Genomic DNA, 23,282 nt, shown 5'->3' on the forward strand with positions numbered 1-23,282 from the left:
AAAGTCATCAGATCCAATGACATAATCTGTGCAACAACATACTATCCCAAATCCTCTCCATCCAAACACAATGTTGAAATGAAAGCCCTGTTTCCAATATCTAATGTCACTATTATTCTTAACATTAAATACAAACATCTGCCAAACCCAAACACAATTAAAACTCAAAGTTTAGAAGTCTAATAATTTCATCTAATTATGCACTTGGCTACTTTTAATTGATTGAATACAGTCATCTCAGAACTTAATAGGATAGTAATGTAAACAGAACACTTCTTGGAAAACTAGCTCAAACTTAATTAGAATTAAATAATACTATAAAATCTCTCAGATATCTTGTGATCTACTATACAATCAAATCAATGACTAGGCTAATTAGATTCTTGAATACACTTAGGTTCCTTTTAAAATGACAAAATGCTTATTTTATTTGTGAAATCAACATGGTAAGATAAAATTATTTTAAAGCCTTTGCCACTGAGATTTAGTGAGTAAATTTACACAAAGAATGAGGAATTCCCCCAGCTTTTTATGAAAAGACATTACAAGCCTTACTCTTTGTAACATCATCAGCAGCACCTTTTCTATCAGTAAAGCAACAGACAAAACTTTGCTACGGAGGGTGAGATGAAACTTGCTAACAAGCAGCCCCTGTAATCTAAATTTTAATTTGCCACATCTAGGTTGGAACAAGAAAAGGATATTTGATTTTAAAGCAATGTGGATTAATGTTATAGTGTGGAATTTCTGAAGTGTAATTTGACTTGCAGTTTTAACCTAAATACATTTTTAACAGGCTTAAGTGAATACTATTTGTCAATGATCTTTTGAGGGAAGTGTGTGTTATTATTTTTAAGAAAGGATTAGTCAATGCACAGGCTCATAGATAAAAATGCAAGGATTGCTGATATTCCTATAGACTCAATAAATCTACACTGCAGCTTAATATTAGATGTGAATGCCAAAACTAATTTGAGAAACAAAAATTTCAGGACATCCCACATACTCAGCCGATCTGAAATAGTCCATTCAATAAGATTTCTGGGTATTTCACAGTCATTTATTATTTCATATATGCAAGTCACTGAAAAACACAATGGAGTAGTCACCAATTTTACACTGGGAAAATAGGAAATCTAAATCTTAACAGAAAACAAAAACTGAGATGAGTCATAAAGACTGAAGTTCCTGTACAGTTTCTAGATGCACACAGTTACCTGTTTTACACGCAAACTTGTTGCTTAATTTTGTGCTAACAATTTTCAAGTCAGTTGATAGGTTAGAGTATTTTTTTTTCCTCCCAAAACAGATTATGTGGGTCAGATTCTCTTCCAGTGCATGCATGGTAGAAGTGCATTTTTATATAAGCAGACTCCTTAAATAAACACAGATTTCAGAAAGATTCCCTTAATAATTATAGAGTTATAGGAGATGTACAGCATGGAAACAAACCCTTTGGACCAGATTTCCTAAATAAATCTAGTCCCATTTGCCAGCATTTGGCCTATATCCCTCTAAACACTTCCTATTCATATACCCATCCTGATATCTTTTTAATATTATAATTGCACATCTCCACCAAGTCTGGCAGCTCATTCCATACACGTACCACCCTCTGCGTGAAAAAAAAAATGCCCCTTAGGTCCCTTTTATACTTTTCCCCTCTCACCTTAAACCTATGCCCTCTAGTTTTGGATTCCCCCACCCCAGGGAAAAGATCTTATTTGTTTACCCTACCAGAGCCCTTCATGATTTAATAAACCTTTATAAAGGTCACCCCTCAGCCTCCAGGGAAAATAATCCCAGACAATTCAGCCTCTTCCAGTAGCTCAAAACCCCCAACCCTGACAGTATCCTTGTAAACCTTTTCTGAGCCTTTTCAAGTTTCACAACATCCTACTCAAAGCAGGGAGACCAGAATTGCATGCAGTATTCCAAAAGTGGCCTAACCAATATCCTCTACAGCTGCAACATGACCACCCAACTCCTATGCTTAATGCACTGATCAATAGAGGCAAGCACACTAAATACTTTTTTCACTACGCTATCTACTATGAAGTTATTACTCAATTACAATTGAAATGCAAGTTCAATAACAGCCGAACACAGACATCTTCCTTTAGTCCACATTCAGGACTAATAGTTTTTAAAATGGCTTCTCAACACAGAAACATTCAATTCATCCTAAACTGATACGTCAGCAAGGGAGAATTCCAGCTCTTTAAAACACATCAAGGCTTTCAAATGCAAATGTTGTGATTATGTGTTAAGTCTAACTGTTACAATATTCTAAAGCATAAATTTCTTAGTACTGTCTAAGACATTTCAATATAAATTACAGTGTCTAAAGTACTGATCTTTGACTTACTACTGTAAGTATTTTAATAGACAGTGGAAAAGTCCTTTGGATCTGAGATCTGGAAGAAAAAAGGAATTCTAAACGTAAAGAGTTTTATAAGTGCGCAAAGAAAGTATTTCAGAAATAAATGTCAAGAGGAGGAAAGATTTAGAGGCTGAAGACTTACTAACAGTCTTTGATCCTTGTGGAGGAGTATTTGCGGGCACTGATTTGTTCGAAGTCTGCCGTTTTGATGGGTCAATAGTGACCCTGAGAAGAGGAAAAATGTTGGAGAATTAAACTGCACATATAGATCAATCTACATATAGTCTGACATATGTTAGCACATTGAGTGCTGATGCTCCCACTTTGTTACCTACAACTGTAGCAACTTAGAACAAAATTAGAATAACAATTAACTCAACTTTCTCATCACTGACCAAAGATGAACACAACTACGTAACTGCACTCTACCTCAGTAGCATCAAACTACTCATAACTAAATAATCGAGACAGAGAATCTTAGGATAAATTCTACAGTGGCATGAAATGCATTGTACACATAATTTATCTATATATGATATACATGGTATAAAGAACATGGTGAGCCAATATGTGCATAAATCATTAAAGATGGAAAAACAGATGGAGGCGGTGGTTAATAAAGCACAAAATATTCAAGGATATATTTACAGCGGTATAGCATAAATGGGATGCTGAACCTATTTAAAAGATAGTTATACAACAAATTAAATACCCAGTTCTGGGTGCCAAATTTAGAAAGGATATGAACTTTGGAAAGTGTGTGAGGGGTTTACAAAAATGGTTCCAAGGTTGAGAAACTTCTGTCATAAAGATAGATTGGAAAAGTTGACACTGTTTCCTTGGAGAGGAGGCAGCTAAGAGGAGATTAGGTTGAAGTTTTCAAAATCATGAGAGGTCTGGACAGTGCAGACAGGCAGAAACTGCTCCTGCTCATAAGCAAGTCAAGAGTAACACAGCAGTGCTATGATGATTTGCAAAAGAAGTTACTAATATGGGAAGGAACTTTTTCACACAGTTACTGGCTTGAATCTGGAATGTAATGTCTGGAAATGTAGTGGAGGCAGATTCAATTGAGGCATTAAAGGTGGCAATACTTGAGTATTTAAATACAAAGATACAAGATTACAGGGAACAGGTGGCAAAACAATACAAAGTCATTACATCATTTTGGAAACTTGATGCAGACGTGATGTAACATTACTAATGATTCTGCCATCAAGTGCAAATGATGATACAATTTTATCTTCATCCTTATAGAAAAGTTCAGAATTTTGCATACTGTTATTATTTTCCAACTCATTTGTATTTCACTCAGAACTTCTACTACCTCTCTGCCTCACTTTCATTTTAAATGGTTGAAAGGCAACGGAGAGCACCAAAAGACAGATTAACTAGTCGATGATTTCAGTGTTGTTTGTCAGAAAATTGCCTAAATTTAAAATAATAAGATTGTGAAATAGCTTTGAGTATCCTGAGGACATGTGAAGTATTATATAAATACATTCCTTTTCCTTCCTTGTGGAAGACACTGTGTTTGATTGATTTTAAAAGAAACAAATACTTGATATGTGGGCACTGCCAACTAGGTCAGCATTTACTGCCCATCTTTACTTGTCTTGAGAAGAAAGTAATTGAACTCTTTAGTGGTTTGACATAATTGAGTTTAACACTAGAATACTTAAGAATGCAGCCATGTTTGCATTGAATTGGATTTAAATATAGGTCAGAATGGATAAGGATGGTACACATTCTTATTGGACACTAACGAAACAATGGATTTTGTGATACAATGTGAAAATTTGATCATTTTCATTAATACAAGCCATTTCCATGATTTTCAACAAAAATATGAATTCACATTCTCAACTACCCTGATGAATTGGAACACATTGTCTGGATTGTTCCTCAAAACAGTGGGGTGAGCTATGTTCGAATGCATGTATTTATTTGAATTACATTAATGAGTTTTATCAGCATCAATCCTTTCCACTTTAGTACTTCTTTAAAACAGGAATAGCATCTAACTACTTTTTATTGTTAGAGGGTATGGAAGGCTGACTGTTCTTGGCATAATGATGTAGGCTTTCAATTCTAATCAGTGGAATAACAATGAATGAAATAATTTACTGTCAGGTAAGATATATTTGTCATTGAAAACTAAATGATGGACGCAACTGCAATATTTTGAAAGAGATTACCCAAATTTGCATATGTATTGCTGGGTCTAAGTCATTAAAAAAAGAACAGACATATTTTAGAAACATTAAAAATTGATTGCATATAATTTTTAGCATATTGTATAAGCTATTTCAAGGTACTGAGTCTATGATGGCAAAAAACTATTAAAATATTTAACAGTTGACAGGATGACATATAATTTACCAACCAGGATTGTTTTTTCAAAGCAGAAAGGGATGGACAGGAGAATATTTTTTCAAACAAACTACAGATTATAACAATTTAACAAATCTGATTTTTTGGGTGTGTAGAGAGGGAAGTGATGAGAAAAGAATCATGTGCTCAAAGTGGAAGATGAATATCCTAGAAAAGACTGAAATTTCCTATTTGTGTATTTTCCAGCACTCTGCAGAGCAACGTGACCAGATATAGCATTGACTCCTCTCTTCAAAATACTCTAACCATGGACCATATCCCCATCTTCAAAATATCACCTTCTACTGTATCAGTTTCATTCTTTTTACTTTAAATAACACTATTCTGAGTCAGGAGTCAAATTATGAGTAGTGTGGGGTATGGAGTATAACAAACAGGTTGGAATCGCTAAACTTATTTCCCTTGGGAAATTAAGCGGTGGGGGGGGGGAAGAGAAGAGGGATTTTAGTGGAGAGACAGACTTTCAACTGATTAGTTTAGCCTAAATGTGTAAAGTGAAAATATAGCATAAAAAGGGATTCAAATAATGGCAGCTAAACTTGCTGACGACACAAGGATAGGTAGGAAAGCGAGTTGTGTAGAGGACATAAGGAGTCTATAAAGGAATATGAACGTGTTAAGTGAGTGTGCAAAGATGAGAGAAATGGACTGCAATGTAGGAGTGTGCGAAATTGTCCATTTTGGCAGAAAGAATAAAGAAGAAGCAAGTTATCTAACTGGTAAAAGGTTGCATGTACTCTGAGATGCAGATAGATCTAGGTGTCCTTGTGCAAGAATCATAGGAAGTGAGAATGCCGGTTTAGCAAGTATTCAGGCAAGCCAAGAGAATATCATGGTTTATTGAGAAGGAAATTGCATGCAAGATAGGGAGGTTATGCTTCAGATATACAAGACATTGGTGAAATGTCATCTGGAGGACTGTGTACAATGCTGGTCACTCTACATATGGAAGGATATTATAGCAGGTATGAATGTTTATAAGACCAATACCTGGGATGAGTGAATTGACCTATGATAAAAGATTAGACAGGCTAGGACTATATCCGCGGCAGCTTTGAAGAGTCAGAGGTGACTTAATTGAAACATAAAAGATTTTGAGGGGACTCGACCAGGTTGCTGTTGAAAGAATGCTTCCTCTTGTGGGAGAATCGACAACTAGGGGATGACAGTTTAAAAGGGGGGGGGGGGGGGGGGGAAGAGGGACAAGGAAACACATTTTCTGAGGGTTGAATGCCTTTAGAATTCCCTTCCTTGAAAGAAAGCTGATGCTTAATCTTGACATGTTTTTAAGCTGGAGGTAGACAGAGTTTTGAACACCAAAGGGTTGAAAATTTATTGGATGTATACAAGTGTTAAGGTTAAAATCAGATCAGCAAGGATTTTAACCAATAGTAGAGCAGGCTCAAAAGGCCAACTGCACTTTTATTCACTCATGGGATGTGGACTTTGCTATCTGACCAATGTTTATTGCCCATTCCTAGTTGCCCTCAAGGTGGTGGTGGTGAGTTGCCATGCCCTAGGATGATTCACAATGCCCTTCTGGAGAGAATTCCAGGATTTTGAACCAGTGATAGCAAAGGAATGACAATGGTTTCCAAGTTAGAACAGTGAGTAACTTGGAAGGGAACTTCCAGTGGTGGTGTTCCCATGTATCTGATGCTCTTCTTCTAGCTGGAAGTGGTAGCATGTTTGGAAGGTACTGTCTAAGGATCTTTGGTGAATTTCTGCAGTGCATCTTATAGATAGTATACACTGCTGCTACTCCTGAGCATTGGTGGTAGATGCACTACCTGTCAAGTGGGATGCTTTGTTCTGGATTGTGTTAAGCTTCTTGAGTGTTGCACCATCAAGCAAATGTGGAGTATTCCATCACAGTTTTGCCTTGTAGATTTTTTAAAAAATCATTTACAGGATGAGGGCATCACTGGCTAGCCCAGCATTTATTGTCCATCTCTAATCGCCCAGAGGGCAGCTAAGAGTCAATCACATTGCCATGGGTCTGAAGTCACATATAAACCAGACCAGGTAATGGTGGTAATTTCCTTCCCTAAAGAATGTTAGTGAAGTAGATGAGTTTTTCCAGCAATTGAAAATTGTTTCAAGGTCATCATTAGACTCTTAATTCTAGATTTTTAAAAAATTGAATTCAAATTCCACTTTCTACCATAGAGGCATTCGAACCCAGATTTCCAGAACATTACCTGGGTAATTACCTAGCAATTGTTTCATAGGCCAATGCCTTCCTGAGATGGTGGGCAGGCTTTGGGGAGTCAAGAGAGGAGTTACTCACCATTATATTCCTAGCCTCTGACCTGCTCGTGTAATAACTATTTTTATGTGGCAGTGAAGTGAATTTCTGGTCAATGGTAACTCCAACGATTTTGATTGTGGGGTTTTCAACGATGGTAACGCTATTGAATGTCAAGGGATGTAGTCATATTGTCTCTTATTGGAGATAGTCATTGCCTGGCATTTGTGTGGTGCAAATGTTACTTTCCACTTGACAGCCCAGCTTGGATGTTGCCCAGATCTTGTTGCATTTGAATATGGACTTCTTCAGTATTTGAAGAGTGGCAAATGGTCCTGAACATTGAGCAATCATCAGCAAACATCCCCATTTGTGATTTTATGATGGAGTGAAGGTCATTGATGAAACAGCTGAAGATGGTTGAACCTAGGATATTACCCTAAGGAACTCCTGCAACTATGTCCTGTAGCTGAAATGACTATCCTCCAACAACGAACCACAACTTGCAACTGTGTGCCAGGTATGATATCAACCACCAGAGACTTTGCTCTATTACCCATTAATTCCAGTTTTGCTAGGGGTCCTTGATGGCACACAATTGAATGTGACATGGATTTCAAGTGCTGCGACTCTCACCTCACCTCGAGAATTCAGTTCTTCTGTTTATGTTTGTCGAAACCTGTAATGAGGTCTAGAGCTGAGTGACCCTGGAGGATCCCAAACGGGAAGTCACCAAGCAGGATATTACTGGTCAGGTGCTGCTTGATAGCACAGTTAATGAAACCTTCCACCACTTTATTGATGATCAGGAGTAAACTGGTGGTAGCAATTGGCCAGGTTGGATTTGTCCTGCTTTTTGCGTACAGGACACACTCGGGCAATTCTTCATATTGTCAGGTGAACCCAGTGTTGTAACTGCACTGGAACAACTTGGCCAGGATGTGGCAAGTTCTAAAGCACACGTTTTCAGTACTTTTGCTGGAATGTTGTCAGGGCCCATAGCTTTTGTGCAATCCATTGTCTCTAACCATGTCTTAATATCACTTGGAGTAAATCATAGGGTCATCAAAATGGCTAAAGACTGGTATCTATAATGCTCGGGACTTTTAAGGGGAATAAAGTGGATTATCCATTTGACAGTTCTGTAAATACTTCAGTCCCATCTTTTGCATCAATGAGTTGTGATATTCCATAATTGGAGGGTGAGGATATTTGTAGAACCTCTTCCTCCAGTGAGTTTAACTGTCCACCAGCACTCACGACAATGTGTGGAAAGACTGTAGAGCTTAGATCTGATCTATTGGATGTGGGATTGCTTAGCTCTGTTGTTCACTTGCTGATTATGGCCTACTCTTGTTCCTTGTTTGTATGTTCATAATGTAAAAAATATTCTTCAATGTATTGTTTTGCCTCATGTTTGGACTTCTAAATTTTAATGTATCAAGAAAATGAAATTAATTGTGGAAATGCACATTTTACTGAAGTCTGCAAAAAATTACATTGCGTTTTAGAAAGTACAATTTACAAAAATACTGAAAATTTGAAGATTATTTATGAAATTCTACAGTGACTTAGATGCAAGAGACAGGGATGTAAGGAAATTCTTAATGCTGATGAACAAGAGTTTAGTCATTGGTTATAATGCTCTTAAGATTTTGGGAACCTTGAGAAAAGCTAACTCCCAAAGTTTAAATATGAAAAATGCTAGTTCCTTATTTTGTCAGCTCTAAGAAATTTTGGTCTGTGACAATGAAATAGTCTGTAACGATTGAATAATATATTTTTTTAAATTTTGAGCATTAAAACATTATGGATATTTCTTCCAATGAAAGCAGACATGTTCTGAAATGTAGTTCTGACTGGTCTGTAAATCACTGAATCTAGATATTTTATAAATTGTTGACAGGTGATTAGGTTGGAGAAAGAATAGATGGGATCCTCCAGGGTCACTCTTGTTGGGAATCTGGAACACATTGTCTGTAAGGGTGTAGGGTAAGAACTCTCATAATATTTTAGAAGCATTTTAGATGTACACTTGTGAAGTCAAGGCATACAAGGCTATGGACCAAGAGCTGGAAAACAGGATTAGAACAATTATGTGGTTGTTTTGACTACCGCAGACTTGATGGGTCAAAAGACCTTTTTCTGTGTTTTAGATCTCTGACTATGACATCGCATTACGTTCTGATGAGATACAAGGAAAAAATAGCATTCCCTTAGGGTTCTAGTATTGAAGGGAACGAACGAAGAGCACCTTGTCACTCGATTCTTGATCCAAGAGCTAAAATGACAACTGATCAGACAGGTGATGATCTATAGAGCAAATATATATTTACAGATGTTATACTTATTTACAGTGAAATGTTACACGTGCCACCTGTGTCCTCAGAAGAACCTGAATCTCATCTTGAGAAGGCCTATCATCTGTTCCAAAATGGACATGGCGAGAAAAAACTGGCTACAATAAATCTACATGCCATCAGTCAAGGGTGTGTGCAATGAAGTCATCAGCAAAAAAGATAGGCCTGTCCTTTGAGCAGCCATCCTTGTATAGTATTTGAAATAAGCAGAAATCAGACAGCTAACAAAGACATGGGTATCATGGCAGATTCTAGAGTACCTGTCAAAGAGCTTTAAGATGTGATAGCTATGATCAAAAATAACTTGGACATTGACTAATTAATGAATTCAGATGCACTATGACATGGCATTCTCAACATGATGTATATACAGTCTATAGCACTGAGTCTGGGGAAAGTCAGTTATATTGACAAGGCCTACCTCCTGGGCTGTACCACTGACCTCACTACAGTAAAATAAGATGAAGAGGTGTGATCTTGCACAAAATGCCTCAGTAACAGCCTTAACAGCCTTTTGGGCAGCACGGTGGCACAGTGGTTAATACTGTTGCCTCACAGCGCCAGAGACCTGGTTCAATTCCCGCCTCAGGCAACTGACTGTGTGGAGTTGGCACGTTCTCCTCGTGTCTGCGTGGGTTTCCTCCGGTTTCCTCCCACAGTCCAAAGATGTGCGGGTCAGGTGTATTGGCCATGCTAAATTGCCCGTAATGTTAGGTAAGGGGTAAATGTAGGGGTATGGCTGGGTTGCGCTTCGGCGGGTCAGCGTGGACTTGTTGGGCTGAAGGGCCTATTTCCATACTGTTAAGTATTCTAATCTAATCTAAAATACTTTTGTGGGTTGAGGACTGGGAGATTACACACAAAATTCCAGTGGATCTTTGGAAGCTGGCAGTCACAAAAAGAAGAGGAGCAGTTGTTATCTTGATAACCATCAGTCACCACTCCCCCAATTTCATATTATAAGCCCTGTTCCAGCAGATAACAGTTCTGTTACACTGTCTTGGGACACTCATTCAGTGGCAGCCCCAAACCTTGCTCATGTAGAAGAAACAGCAGTGAGGGTAACAGATTTTAGGCTTCCTAACCCCCTCTGCATGGTCAGAGAACCTTCAACCATGAATCTCCATGAAGAGGTTGTTTAGCACCACCTGAGCTTAGTGCTGAGATTGCTGATGCCTTTGTTTCTCCTCAATTTCTGTACATCATCTCTGTATTACTACAACAGCAATGATAACAGCTGAGGTTGCTGGATCTATTTCTGATGGGTACAATGAACCTTTGGGGTGGGTGGGTGTGGGGGGTGGTGGAAACAAGTATCAGAAGCAAAACAGCTTCTCCATGGTGTGACTTGTCAGCAGTTGCAGAAGACAAATGAGACCTCAGAAGAATAAGACATGAAAGCCTCTGACAAGGAGGGTCATGCGATGCCTCTACATGGATGACTGACATATTAGACCTTATTTTATACATGAGTCCATATACTCACATACTTACAGTTTAATTTCAGAGCTGAACATCTCTATGCCCTTGCACAGACCGAGACTTTTGGGAATGGTCAACTGCAGGTGGCACTGTGATCACTTTTTGTCACAGAGTTTACTACAATTAATTTGTAATGATCAATGACATGGTCAGGATTGCTTGTGACCAGGATATGCAATATAGATTGTTGGTCAATGAATGAGTTCCATGTGCAGATTAATTTAATGACAGGTGCAGTTAAGCTCAAGTCTATTGGTCTTGATTAAGGGCCCTACCTACATGTAAAGCCTGCTCCACGAAACAAACATACTCTGGGTGTATTGGCAGTCTTTTTTTTAATCATTACTCAAATCTCAACAGTGAAATAATGATGGAAGAGTTCGGGCTCCTGAGAATGAGTTGTACGATCTGACTGATATTTCAGATGCTTCCTGCCCCTAACTTTCATGTTCCAATCTGAATAGCAATCCTTGTCAACTCCAACATTATGGCCTTTTTAAAAACAATTAATATTACTCTATTTCCATCCCCTTCTCTCCCTAAGCCCTAGGCATACACCCAAGACATTCACAACATTGTTATCCACTGGCCCCTATCGAAGCCAGGATGCTGTTAACTTTCAAACATGCCCATTCCCACACTGTCCTGGAGTTGCCCATTGAATATTAATTGGTCCTCTGTATGCTAGTCTACTAGCTCTAATCCGTACCCTTGAATTCCCAATATAGCATGCACTGCCCACTGATAACTTCCCCTGACTTTCACTAGCCAAATCCCAGGATCAACCATGGCCAATCCCCAGCTTTACCTGGGAGGACAGCCCCGTCTGTGGATTATTCAGCTCCCCAACTGACTTACTAGTAATCCCTACACTGGTTGCACTTGACTTGCAAGATTCATCATGGCCTAATTCTCTGGACCCCGATTGCCACAAGTGAACAGTTGCCTCCTTAATCCTGCTTTTCTTTGAAAATAGCAGGTCATTCCAGAGGTGTGGGATGACTGAAACACCACCTGAATGAACTACTTCCAAAATATACCCACAGGAAAATGAAAATCAAGCATATGGGACCTAACCAAGAGTCTTTTGCTATTCTTTACTACTTCATACTTTCTGTTTTTAATCCATGTTGCAGGCTAACTAGACAATTATGTCTTACCTTTCACGTAAATTTCACATTTACGAATCAAATATCTGAAAATCCAAGCAATCTATATCCAATAAAATTACCTTGTGTATCAACTCAGTTAACCCCTCAAAGAATTCCAATACAATTGTGAAGCATGGCCTACTTCACAATGGTTTTTATTTAGCGATGCATTAGTTTTTTTTACATTATATAATTCTCATAGTATCAAGAGACTAATGTGCTACATAATACTTAAACCAATGAAGACCACAAAGACTGTGGTACTCTTCATAAAAATGCAGATCTTTTACAAAATATCAATTCAATTGCTTGATGCTACATATTCTAAAACCAGTTGCAATGCAGAAATGATCCCTTTTGCAAAGTCCTTTAATCACTTAAATTAATCCATTAAATATAGCCCATCGTTAAAGCATATCATCCTTCTGACCCAAGGGTTCCATGACTCTATGACACAATCAGGACAATGACACCTGGAAAAGGCAGCCAAACGTGCTTCTTAGGCAAAAGGATATGTTTTGGTAACTAATGTTTTTTTTAAAAAAGTGTTTCTTGTCCATATAAAATACAGAAAATTTGAAGTTTCTGTAGTAATGACAGTTTCATAAAGCATATGCATGTTTTAATAGAGCATAATGTTAGCCTTGAGTGGAATGCTGTAGCTTTGGTTGCATCTTCTAATTTTACTAAAACCTGTTTAAAATTTCAATCTTAGTAAGAAAAAAAATGACTGGACATAATAAAAGATTTCACAGAGACACACGGAAACTGTACACCACTCATTGTAGAAAGGAAGTGAGTTACATGGAGTCCTCCTACCAAAAGAAAAGCCTTCATAAAAGGGAAAAGCTCCTTAATCTAATATAAAAATCTTTTCCATAAGATATGGCAAATCAGCTCTGTTCTGAAAAAGATATTTGGAAGAAAGCATTAAGCCACTTGCCACAGAAATCCAAATTGTTCCGCACTATTTGAATCCTAAATCATACCTTTAGGTAAGAGAACTGCAATCCGAGAATCTGCTTCCCCAGCCCAACACTTTTTACATAACAAATGCTATTTTCAAAGTTTATAGTTGCTTTATAGCATGCTTTTTTTCCAACTAAGGAAACTTTAACATACACCCCAATCATGCTTGGTGTATTAGTAAAATAATGAAATGATCCCATCAAATATTTGGTTAATTGTAATGAATCTGACATGACAGCAAGTGGTTAGCATGCACAGCTGTAGATATGTTTAAAACAACCAGATTAGAACACTTCCCATCATCATTAATGGTTTAATATTATATAATCTCCCAGGTAAACCACGGGTAACCTTTTTATATAAGCAGGAAGTCATTGCGTTATCAAGGTTGTGAAACCAGGTTTCTGGTAATATTGCAGATCAAACCAATTATATTTTAAATCCTACCTTTTGGAAAACCTGAAAGACATGTTTCTAAATTAAAAAAAAAATGAAAAGCAAAAAATGTAAATAAAGCCCATATATGTTATACAAAAAATTGCATGTTTGATGGCTGTCACACAGTACTGATAAGAAAGATGGTATGAGGAGAGGACATAGCAAAATGACAATGCGCACAAGGCCTTGCTACAGCTGAAATTCCGAGTCCAGTCACAAAGAAATTTCTGACTGACCCAACAGACCAGTCAGGACCAGTTCAATTCTATTTGTTAAGATATATTTCTTGACCATAAATAACTCAGATCAAATTTGTGGCATGTAATATGACTCGATAACTGTGATAGGTGAAAGATGCAACAGTTCAAATATACCCACAATCATATGGACACATTAATTCAAACCCAACACAGAGTAGACCTATTTTCATATTGTGCAAATTTTCTGCTGGAGGTCCTCCAAGATTACATGCACCAGTCATAAATAGTTTCTTGCAACTTCTATTTTATAAATGTCACCTTGGAAGATAGCTAAAAATGTAATACAAAGTAACTCATCCCAACAAAGAAGATATTCAAAATAACCTCCAGTATAGCTTTGATTTTCTCCAAGTCATTCTGTTTTATTTATTCTATGTTGAGTTATATCACCAGGCAGAATATCTACTTCTGAATCTTATTTTCGTTGGGCAGTTAAGAATACTTCACTATGATTCAGGGGGTATTTATCTTTATTTTCTAACTTAAACATATGCCTGCTTACACTGGTTTCCTGTCAAGAAAGCTTTATTGCATAATAATGGAAATTGAGATTGTATTTTCTCATAGTTAATTCAAAGGTACAAACAATGATTAATAGGAGTTAAAAAAATTGGAATTCAAAAGCAGCTTATTTTGTATTTAGGCCTGAGCACATACAAACATATTCAAAGACTAGAGTACCTATAAATATAGTACAATAGAGCTTGAAAAATATTTGTCAAATCACCCATTCAAGTTATTATGGTTTTTAAAAGTTTACAGCAATGCAACAAAATATTATAATAGTGACCATAAAGCACATCTTGAGGTGCAAACATAATTACAAACATACACATCTAGTTTGTTCTGCAATAATAAAAATCATTATGAAACTAACTGCATCTAAGTAGCAACTTGATACAGTTTCAGCTTAATCAAGTGGTGCTACTCCTGCTTCTGACTCAGATGGTTGTGGGGTTAAAGGTCCAGGTCAAGGAATTTGAATACACAATGCCTAAATTGACACTTCAGTGCAGTACTGAAAGAGAGCTATAATGTCACAAATTCCCACCTTAGGAGGAAACTTCGAACCAAAACCTATAACTTTGAGTAGCTTCTCTGAAATTCTAGCACACAGTTATTCTTCGATCACCAACATCAAAAATAGAATAATTATCTCAGGTGAGAATGCGCTCAATTAAAGTATGGCGACAAAGTGTCATGGGAAGGGGAGATTTGAAAGGCTAAAGGGAAAATACAAGGGAATAGTGCAGGGTAATGATAAATAGAGTCTGACAGGAAAGTTTAGTGCACAGAAACATAAGTGTGCACCAGCAGAGGAGGAAGCAGAAGCAGTTGAAGAGGTGTATCTTACTTGCTTGTAGCATTCATAATAGGATGAATGAACTCTTAACACAAATAGAAATAAATGAGCATGATATAAAAACTCATTACAAAGATGTGGTTGACAAGACTGGACTTGAATATTAAAGCGTATTTGACATTTTTTAAAAAATCATTTTGCATTTCTGGCTATGCCAGTATTTATTGATCATCCTTAATTACTCAGAGGCAGTAAAGAGTGAACCACATTGTGCTGGGCTGGAGTCACGTAGACTGCAACAGTTCAAGGAGGTTGCTCTCACACCAACGTCCCACAAGTGAATAAAATTGTAGAGCAAGCCAGATATGGATGGTGTATTTTCTTCCCTAGACAATCTAAGTTGAACCAGATGGGTTTTTTTAAAAATTGCAACTGACAGTGCTACATGAGTAGCATTTAAATTCAGATTGTTTTATTAAATTCAAATTTCACCATTTGTTATAGTGATATTCAAAACTTTGTCTCATTGTCTCAGCCTGCTCCTGCCCCACCGAACTCGTCTCCGCATACCTCGACACAGTTCTGTCCCCCTTAGTCCAAGAACTCCCCACCTACGTTCGGGACACCACCCACGCCCTCCACCTCCTCCAGGATTTTTGCTTCCCCGGTCCCCAACGCCTTATCTTCACGATGGATATCCAGTCCCTGTACACCTCCATCCCCCATCACGAAGGACTCAAAGCCCTCCGCTTCTTCCTTTCCCGCCGTACCAACCAGTACCCTTCCACCGACACCCTCCTTTGACTGACTGAACTGGTCCTCACCCTGAATAACTTCTCTTTCCAATCCTCCCACTTCCTCCAAACTAAAGGAGTTGCCATGGGCACCCGCATGTGCCCCAGCTATGCCTGTCTCTTCGTAGGATATGTGGAACAGTTCATCTTCCGCAACTACACTGGCACCACCCCCCACCTTTTCCTCCCCTACACTGATGACTGTATCGGCGCTGCCTCGTGCTCCCACGAGGAGGGTGAACAGTTCATCCACTTTACCAACACCTTCCACCCCGACCTCAAATTCACCTGGACCATCTCAGACTCCTCCCTCCCCTTCCTAGACCTTTCCATTTCTATCGCATACGACCGAATCAACACAGACATCTACTATAAATCGACTGACTCCCACAGCTACCTAGACTACACCTCCTTCCACCCTGCCCCCTGTAAAAACGCCATCCCATATTCCCAATTCCTTCGTCTCTGCCGCATCTGCTCCCAGGAGGACCGGTTCCAATACTGGACAGCCCAGATGGCCTCCTTCTTCAAGGACCACAGACTCCCCCCAGATGTGATCGATGATGCCCTCCACCGCATCTCCTCCGCCCTTGAGCCCCGCCCTTCCAACCGCCACCAGGACAGAACCCCACTGGTTCTCACCTACCACCCCACCAACCTCCGTATACAGCGTATCATCCGCCGTCATTTCCGCCACCTCCAAACTGACCCCACCACCAGCGATATATTTCCCTCCCCTCCCCTATCAGCGTTCCGAAAAGACCACTCCCTCCGTGACTCCCTCGTCAGGTCCACACCCCCCACCAACACAACCTCCACTCCCGGCACCTTTCCCTGCAACCGCAAGAAATGCAAAACTTGCGCCCACACTCCTCCCTTACTTCTCTCCAAGGCCCCAAGGGATCCTTCCATATCTGCCACAAATTCACCTGCACCTCCACACACATCTATTGCATCCGCTGCACCCAATGTGGCCTCCTCTATATTGGGGAGACAGGCCGCCTACTTGCGGAACGCTTCAGAGAACACCTCTGGGACACCCGGACCAACCAACCCAATCACCCCGTGGCTCAACACTTTAACCCCCCCTCCCACTCCACCAAGGACATGCAGGTCCTTGGACTCCTCCATCGCCAGAACATAACACAACGGTTGGAGGAAGAGTGCCTCATCTTTCGCCTGGGAAACTTCCAACCACAAGGGATGAACTCCGATTTCTCCAGTTTCCTCATTTCCCCTCCCACCACCTTGTCTCAGTCGATTCCCTTGAACTCAGCACCGCCCTCCTAACCTGCAATCTCTTCCTGACCTCTCCGCCCCCACCCGACTCTGGCCTATCACCCTCACCTTGACCTCCTTCCACCTATCACATCTCCATCGCCCCTCCCCCAAGTCCCTCCTCCCTACCTTTTATCTTAGCCTGCTGGACACACTTTCCTCATTCCTGATGAAGGGCTTGTGCCCGAAACGTCGAATTTCCTGTTCCTTGGATGCTGCCTGGCCTGCTGCGCTTTTCCAGCAACACATTTTCAGCTTTTGAAACTTTAACCAGGAATTCTGCATTACTAGTCCTATGACATTCTGGATTGCTAGACCTATGACTACACCACTGTCTGCAAGGAAGGAAGAATGGAAAAGGAGGTGGGGTAGTTCTGTTAAAAGAGGATGAGACATTATTAAGAATAATCTTGGTTCAGAACGTCAAGGCATAATATCAGTTTGAGTGGAGATACAAAACAACAAAGGAAATAAGCCATTGATGAGAGTTGTTTTATGCCCACTAGTATTAGCAACACAATAGGACAAGATTAACATCAAGAAGCAACTGTGGCTTGGATGAAAAGTGCTGCAATAATTGTGGGTGACTTTAAGCCTTCACATTGTTTGGACTAGAGGATAGGCTCATAGTTTGCCTTCAGGACTGTTTTATCCTACAATGTGGTCTGGAACCGACCAAGACCAGACTATTTTGGATCTAATAATGTATAAAGAATCAACATCAATGAAGGACCTTAAAGCAAAGTATCGTTTAGGCTGGAGTAAATGTAACATGATAGAATTTTACATTGTTTGTGTGAGAGAAACGTATATTCATAATTAAACGTAAATAAAGGCAATTACAAGGTCTGAAGCAGAATGGGTAAATAGGTTAAAAAAGTCCATGACAGTGGCAGACATTGAAATTTCAGTAGATATATGTTATTGAGGAAGAAAAGCATACTGGAAGGCTTCAAAATCTATGGCTAACTAAGGAAGTTATGGGAGATATAAAATTGAAAGTGGTGTACAGTTCTGCAATGATTAGTGGTGGGGCAGATGATTTGTAAATATTTTAGAAACATCAAAAGATGATCAAAAATTAATAGAGGAAGGAGTTGGAGTATAAGAGAAAACTAGCAATAAATATTAACCATGGTCAGTAAACTTCTACAACCATTCAAAAAGGAAAATAACAACAATTAACAAACATGAGCATTTGTTCCATGGGGAAAGGCTGGAGAATTAATAATAGGAAACAAACGAAATAGCATACATCTTGAACAAGTAGTTTATATGAATCTTTACAGTGAGAGTCATAAAATGGGCAAAGAATTGATGAAATCAAGAAGCAAAATTGAGGGAGGAACTTGAAACTAATGATATACTAGAGACAAAGTAATACTAATAATAATGGAACTTATGGATAACAAGTCCTTTGGAGCTGGGAGCCTTTATCTTAGAATATTAAAGTAATTGGTTAAATAGATAACGGAAGCATTAGTTATAACCTTGCAAAATTCCCTACATTCTTCAAAGGTCCCAGCACGTTGGAAACCACAAAAGGAAACTATTCTATTTCTGAAAAGAGTAAAATAGAAAGCAAGAAACTAGTTGGCTCATCATCTGTCGCGACAATGATAGAATCCATTATTAAAGAGGTAGCATAGGACATATAGAAAATCAAAATATAGTCAGGCAGAATCAACATGATTTTGTGAAAGGTTTATTAGAGTACTTTGAGTGTAACAAACAGGGGGAATAAAGGAGAACCAGCAAATTTAGTGCATTCACATTTCAAAAAGGTATTCGAGAAGCTAATGGTATTGAGGGTGATATACAGCATGGATAGATAACTGGCTAATGAACAGGAACAGAGAGTGGGGATAAATGGGCCATCTGTAACTAGTGGAAGGATAAAAGGTAAAATTGCCATAGACTTATCAGATCATACAGCTGCTCTCTTATTAGAGACAGAGACAACTAGGTGGTGGATTAGCCTCAGAGTAACTATGCCTCAGGTGAGGAGAGAGGTTGAGGAGGACAGTCCTTCATGACAATGTCAGCCATACTGGGAATTGAACCCATGCTACTGGCATAACTCTACCGCAAACTAGCTATCCAGCCAACTGTGCTAAACAAAACCTGTGCTGGTCTTTCAATTATTTACAATGATATTATGAAACTGACTATTGTAGCCATTTCTTTATTCGCTCATGGGATGAGTAACTTGCTATAGGCATTTGAAAGACACGCAAAAATCAACCAAATTGAACTATCTGAAGTCACATTAGGCCAGAATAGGTAAGGACAATCAATTTCTTTCCGGAAAGGGTAAGAGTGAACCAGATGGGTTTTTATGATATGGTCATCATTTCAGAGTCTAGCTTTATATTCCAGACTTATTCATAGCATTAGCCTGTGCCTCTGAATTACTAATCCAGTGAAATTACCACGATGGCATCGTCTCCATAAAGTTCCTGATGATATGAAGACAGGGCAGAAAGCAAATTATGAGAAGTACACAAACAGTCTGCAAGAGGATACAATAGTTATGTAGGCAGGCAAAAATTTAGCAAATAATGGGGAAAGTGTGATGTTTCCCATGTTATCAGGAAGTGTAGAATATTACTTAAATGGGGAGAGACTGCAGGTAGTGCGGTCAGAATTCGGATGCAGCAAGTAGGATAAGCTGGGGCCATTGGAACGTAGGAGGTTGAGGGATGACCTTATAGAGATTTATAAAATAATGAAGGGTATAGATAAGGTGAATGGCAAGTGTCTTTTCCCTACAGTGTGGGAGTTCAAGACCAGGGGTCATTTTTTAATGAGAGGGGAGAAAGATGTTAAAAAGACGAGAGCTGATTTTTCTTTTACACAGTCAGTGGAATTTACTTCCAAAGATGTGGTGGATACAGATACAGTTACAATGTTTAAAGGATGTTTGGATATGTATATGAATAAGAAATGTTTGGAGGGATATGGACCCTTGCCCATGCAGGTAGCTTTAGTTTAGTTGGGATTATGGTCGGCAAGTATGGTTAGACCGAAGGGTCTGTTTCCGTATTGTATGACTAAGCATTTAAGAAATCAAATATTTATTGTAAAAGGGGATGAAGTATTGGAAAGTCTTGGCAAGTCTTGCTATAAGTGTAGAAGGCACTGGTAAGATCACCAACAGCTTTTGTATGTTGCTAATTCTGGAGATGAAAAGGTTGTTTTAAGAGACAAGGTTGAGCAGGTTAGGTCTGAATGCATTGGTGGATACAGCCAATGTTTGGAATTCAGTCCTCCAGTAGTGGAAACAGGGTTATTGAATCAAGGCGAGTTAAGCAGAATTTTGATTTCAAGACAGTCAAGGGTCTACATCTGTGCTTTGGAAAATACTGGAGTCCATTGTTAAAGGAGACATGTTATGAGGTGTTCTTAAGGAATCTGCAACAATGCAGAGATTGGTTCAGTGAGCGGGCAAAAACCTGACAGATGGAGTTTAATGTAGGAACGTGAGGTTATACGTTTTGATGGCAAACTGTAACTTTAGTGGAGAGAGAGAGAGAGAGAGAGAGAGAGAAAGAAAGAGAGAAAGAGAGAGCTTATTATTTAAATGGAGACTCAAAATGTGCAGTGCAGAGACATTTGGGTATTTCTGTGCATGAAACACAAAATTCTCACACACAGGTGCAGCAGCTAATTAAGGCAGCAAATGGAATTTCAATCTTTATTGAAAATGAATTGGAGTTTATAGTTAGGTAAGTGTTGTTGAGGCGACATCTGAATTATTATGTACATTTTTTTTTAAATAGAATCCCTACAGTGTGGAAACTGGCCATTCAGCCCAATGAGTCCACATCGACTTAAGGACATGAGAGGTCACGCTTTCAAGGTGAAAGGTGAAAAGTTTAAGGGGGAATACACACGACAAGTACTTTACACAGAGGGTGGTGGGTGTCTGGAACGCATTGCCAGCAGAGGTGGTAGAGACGGCACAGTAGATTCATTTAAGATGCATCTGGACAGATGCATAAGTAGGTGGGAAGCAGAGGGATACAGATGCGTAGGAGTTGGGCGACAGGTTTAGACAGTAGATTTGGATCGGCTCAGGCTTGGAAGGCCAAATGACATGTTCCTGGGCTGCAAATTTTATGTGTTCTTTGACTCTCCAAAGAGCATCCCACCCAGACCCATTGCCCATACCCTATTCCATGGCTAACACACCTAAATTGCACATCTCTGAACACTATGGGTAATTTAGCCTGGCTAATCCACCTAACTTGCACATCTTTGGACTGTGGGAAAAAAAATCAGAGCACCCAATGGAAACCCATCAGACAAGAGGTGAACATGCAAACTCGACACAGACAGTCGCCCAAGGGTGGAATCGAACCTGGGCGCTGGCACTGTGAAGCAACTGTGCTAAACACTGAGTCATGATGCCACCCATCAGTTTGTTCCAGTATTTAAAAAAAAGGATGTATAAAACCATACAATGTAGAAACAGGAGTAGGCCACTCTACCCATCAATACTGCCTTGCCATTCAATGAGACATTGACTAATCTGAATTTTGCTATATGATACATAAGGGGAAACAACATCTCTGCAGTGATCCTGTCAAGTCCCCTCATAGCGTTATATATTTCAATAAGATCTCCTCTCATTCTTCTCAACTGCAATGGACACAAGACCAGACGACTCAATCTAGCCTCCAGTAAAAATTCTTCCCTACCTGAAATCAACTCAGTAACTTTCGTGGATCATAACATATCAGAGCAGAAGTAGGCCATTCGGTCTATCAAGAACACAGTAAGCCAGACAGTATCAGGAGGTGAAGTCAACGTTTCGGTGTAACCCTTCTTCAGGGCTCGGGGATAGGTGTAAGAGAGGTGCAGATAAAAGGGGTGGCAGGACAGGGTGGTGAATGGGGGATAGGTGAAGGTACAATCTGGTTGGTCAATGGGAGGAATGAATCCAGTAGGGTGGCTGGGAGGAGTGGAAGGGAGAGGGAGGGGCAGGGAAGGGAGAAGGGGGGAGGGAAGGGAGGTTAGCGAGTTTTGAAAATGAACCTTCCAGCTCAGCTAGCAAGCTTATATCCAGACAGGAGGTTATTTGAAATTGGACTCAATGTTGAGTCCTCTGGGCTGTAGGCTGCCCAGACGGAAGATGAGGTCCTGTTCCTCCAATTTGCAGTTTGCAACGGAGGAGGCCAAGGTTAGCCATCTCGGAAAGGGATTGGGAAGGGGAATTGAAATGGGCGGTGACTGGGAGGTCTAGTCTGCCCCTGTGGACCTGGCTGCGATGCTTGGTGAAGCATTCCCTAAGTTTAGGTTTGAGGGGCTAAATATCTTACTCCTACCATATTTCCCATGTTTTTTTTTCATTGTTGCATGTAGAATATTTCTTTGTACAAACTGATTGCACCATTAACTACATGAGTGTGGTGACCAAAATTGAAACACAATTCATTGATAATGTGTGAAATACTGAGGACATTAAAAAATATTAAATTGCAAGTTTTAGGTTTAATGCTAACAATATTGTGTAATAGGTAATTCTGGAAAATGAGCAAATTCAACCAACCAGAATATAAACCTAACATCTCTGGACAATATTTGAGTGACACCAGTAATAATTATTTTTCACTACTATTCAGTAGTATGCTCAGGCTCAAGTAATGATTAAAACTTCAACCTAAATTTGTCAAGTATACAATCACTGGAATGGATGCCTGTTAAATATTTTTACAAGCTCTATAATTGTCAAATATACCTCTATGTTTTATGCAAGTTACCACCTTGCAACTTTATTCAAAAGCCTACAATTACACTTACCTTCTTGTGAGTTTTGAGGTCAGTTTACTAAAGAGGTTTGTAGAACCTCGGCTTCGTGTTTGGGATAGGGGAGTGGCATCGTGAGACAGTGTTGGAGATGCAGGTGGTCCATTATACGTTGCATTTCGTCGTTCTCTAAGCTGGCCACCATGGAAAGTGCTGCGACTGGCAGTTCCTCTGGGGAAACGCAGGCGGTCAGGAGTGGTTGTGCTGCTGATACTATGGGTGGAGGTCACAGGTGTCCTCTGACCTGGAGCAGTGCTACAAGAATGCATATAGTTTTTTTTTAAAAAAAAACTGTTACTTGTATGTAACTAAGTAGTAGCAAAACATATTGGGCATTAAAAATATTACTGAGTAGACTACCAGTTCTCAAAATTTCTTTCAAGAAAAATAAAATATTATCAACAAACATCA

At 39.3% G+C, this 23,282-nt stretch overlaps 1 protein-coding gene across 9 annotated transcripts in view; it reads right to left on the reverse strand.

Moving 5' to 3' along the window:
* mark3a (MAP/microtubule affinity-regulating kinase 3a) overlaps positions 1-23,282 on the reverse strand; it is a 172,999-nt gene that overhangs the window by 6,665 nt on the left and 143,052 nt on the right. For 3 of the 9 annotated variants that reach the window (XM_060829243.1, XM_060829237.1, XM_060829239.1), the window contains one exon: positions 22,866-23,126. In XM_060829243.1, coding sequence (XP_060685226.1) covers positions 22,866-23,126 — 261 coding nt within the window. Of the gene's footprint in view, positions 1-2,368; positions 2,418-2,525; positions 2,609-13,434; positions 13,462-22,865; positions 23,127-23,282 lie in introns of all 9 variants that reach the window. The other 6 variants (XM_060829241.1, XM_060829240.1, XM_060829238.1 and 3 more) reach the window with 4 other exon arrangements.

This window comes from Hemiscyllium ocellatum, chromosome 8 (genome assembly GCF_020745735.1).
Source record: "Hemiscyllium ocellatum isolate sHemOce1 chromosome 8, sHemOce1.pat.X.cur, whole genome shotgun sequence".
In the NCBI taxonomy this organism is placed as follows: Eukaryota; Metazoa; Chordata; class Chondrichthyes; order Orectolobiformes; family Hemiscylliidae; genus Hemiscyllium; species Hemiscyllium ocellatum.